This window comes from Apis laboriosa, unplaced genomic scaffold (assembly GCF_014066325.1).
Source record: "Apis laboriosa isolate Shangri-la unplaced genomic scaffold, ASM1406632v1 scaffold14687_cov151, whole genome shotgun sequence".
Taxonomy (NCBI): Eukaryota; Metazoa; Arthropoda; class Insecta; order Hymenoptera; family Apidae; genus Apis; species Apis laboriosa.
This window is the reverse complement of record NW_025221693.1, coordinates 45,807-48,203: the sequence shown is the minus strand read 5'-3', so window position 1 is coordinate 48,203 and position 2,397 is coordinate 45,807. Positions and strand designations below refer to the sequence as shown.

The 2,397-nt window shown below is 36.8% G+C and overlaps 1 protein-coding gene across 3 annotated transcripts in view; it reads left to right on the top strand.

Moving 5' to 3' along the window:
* The first annotated feature begins 1,349 nt into the window (after positions 1–1,349).
* Positions 1,350–2,397, top strand: part of LOC122710486 (transcriptional activator protein Pur-beta) — a 26,804-nt gene continuing 25,756 nt past the window's right edge. Inside the window, exon 1 of one of the 3 annotated variants that reach the window (XM_043928364.1) lies at positions 1,350–1,387. Coding sequence is in view for 2 of the 3 variants with exons in the window: in XM_043928360.1 (XP_043784295.1) it covers positions 1,908–1,944 (37 nt within the window). In the remaining variant the exon portion in view is untranslated. Of the gene's footprint in view, positions 1,388–1,426; positions 1,945–2,397 lie in introns of those variants that run through there. The other 2 variants (XM_043928360.1, XM_043928363.1) reach the window with 2 other exon arrangements.

The window sequence follows — 2,397 nt, the reverse complement described above, 5'->3', positions numbered from 1 at the left end:
ATATATATATATATATATATATATATATATATATATATATCCCATATCATAAGGCAAAACATACCTCAAAGATACCTGTATATACAAAACCGATCATCCAGACATTAGTAACATCAAATATAATAATAATATTGATTATTAATATTAATAATAATGATAATGTTAATGATACTGATAATAATAATAATAATAATAATAATAATAATAATAATAATAATAAAAATAAAACTATTATCACAACAGCGATATAGGCACAATCGTTCCTGCAAAGCTTTAGATTCCCTAGATATCATATACATAATATCCAGGACGATCCATATATTGATAGAAATTCATCAACATACAATTACATTAAAGATAAATATCGCTATATTAAATACGCGTTGCATCAATTGTGTGCCTTATTCCGCGGCTACCATTTTTGTAACCATTTCAAAGCATTCTCCTTAATAAGAGAACAGGAGCTATCGAGTGATTTATGTAACAATTAAAATTTTGTGAAATTGAACAAAAAAGAAAAAAAAACAATGAATTTTAAGTTTCATGATGATGATGATGATGATGATGATGATGATGATGATGATGATAATGATGATAATGATGATGATTTTATCTGGGCATGCATACCAAACAAATACATTGATTTTTTCATACATCAACTAATATGTTCATCAAGTATTTACAACTGATGTGCATATATTCATAAGCATGTAAGCATTAACATTGCATCTTACACGAGACGTGTTATCGTATACTTACATTTTAGTTGAATTAAAGTAAATGTGTAAGGAATAAATGTACTTGAATTTTGTTGTGTTTTTGCTTAAAAAATAATGAATAAAATGTTTCAATTAATTTGGGGTATCCTCAATTTATCCTGATTATATTATTCAATAAAAAAATATGTTTATGTAATATAATTATTGTAAATTAAAAAGAAAATATTTAAAAAAATATAATTATACGATATATAATTTCTGTACAAATCTTTATAGTTTATTAAAGCAAAAATTGTTTTTCTGAAATCAATTGATATAAAAATTTATATAAATTTGTTACATAATATTATATTCTTACAAATCATATTTGTATAAAAAAATTATTATTATTATAAACTATAAAATATGATTTACAATTTTAAAAAAATTTATATTCAAATACGCAAGCGCATAACGAATTAATCAGCTAAAAGTTCAAAGTCATTCAGCGCCACCAAGTTAGTTCGATAACTCGAATTCAAGATGGACGTTAATGCGATACGATACGATACGATATAAAGCGAGATACCGAGCGAGTGCTGCCACCATTCGCTTATACGAGTAGTACATAGTTGACTGAACAAGGATAGTAACATAGGAACCGCTAAAAAGAGTAAAGGAGTAAAAGGGTAAGAGAGTGCAGCTGTTGTTAATTAGAAAGAGAAGGATAGAAAGGATTGTGTCGTGGCTATGAAATAGTTTTATATAGATGGACACGCGCAGGTCACACGACGAAAGGTCAGGATTGTGTGCGTTCGCATAGAGTAAGTGTAGCGGTATCTCACTCTCTCATACTGCGACGGGGTTCGGAGGTGGAGCGAGAGTGAAAGACGAAGAAGCGAGCGAGCGAGGGCGAGCGCGAGTCGGGCCAGCGAGCGTGGAACGGTGTAGAGCGAGCGAGCGAGCGTGTGGTGGTGGTGGTGACGACTGGTGCCGTGGACGGACGGTCGGTCGGCGGTCGGACCGTGGTGTGTGAAGAAGTGAAAAATTCGTAAGTGGTGTGCTGGGTTGGTGAGCTGACTGGTTAGTGGTGATATATCGGGGTCGCGCCACGGACAGTGCCGGGGATTTTTGGTCGTCTTGAGGCCTGTTGCCGAGACGTCGAGGAACGACGCGTGGAACCGAAGAAAGAGACCGCGTTAAAGAGCAATGTCTGACCGGGAAAGCCTGGACGATCAACCGCAAAGTAAGGATGAAGAGATTATACGATCCTGAGTGCACGAGTGTTCGACATGTTTTATATCGGACACGATTTTTAATACGTTTTAATGCAAATGTGCGCGATCCGACATCTTTCCGTGCCTGTAGCACCGTGTGCTGCGCCTCCGGTTACCAGGACCGTCTTTTCCATGAGCAAACGCAACGACCTCCGTCGCGGTTGACCCGCTCCGTTACTTCGCGCACGGTCTGTGAGCATCGCGGGCTCGTACACGTCCGATCGTTCCTTTCAGTCCTCGTGGCGTTCTGTCAACCGCCGAAAAGAATTGCTATTTTTCAACGATACCCAGGATCCAAGATGGCCGGTCGCGTTTCGGCCGAGAGACAAACCCTATCCTCTTTCCTCCTTTGACTTACTCTCTCTTTCTCTTTTCTTCTCATCTTGTCTTTTTCTCTTTCTCATATTCTCTCTCTCTCTCTC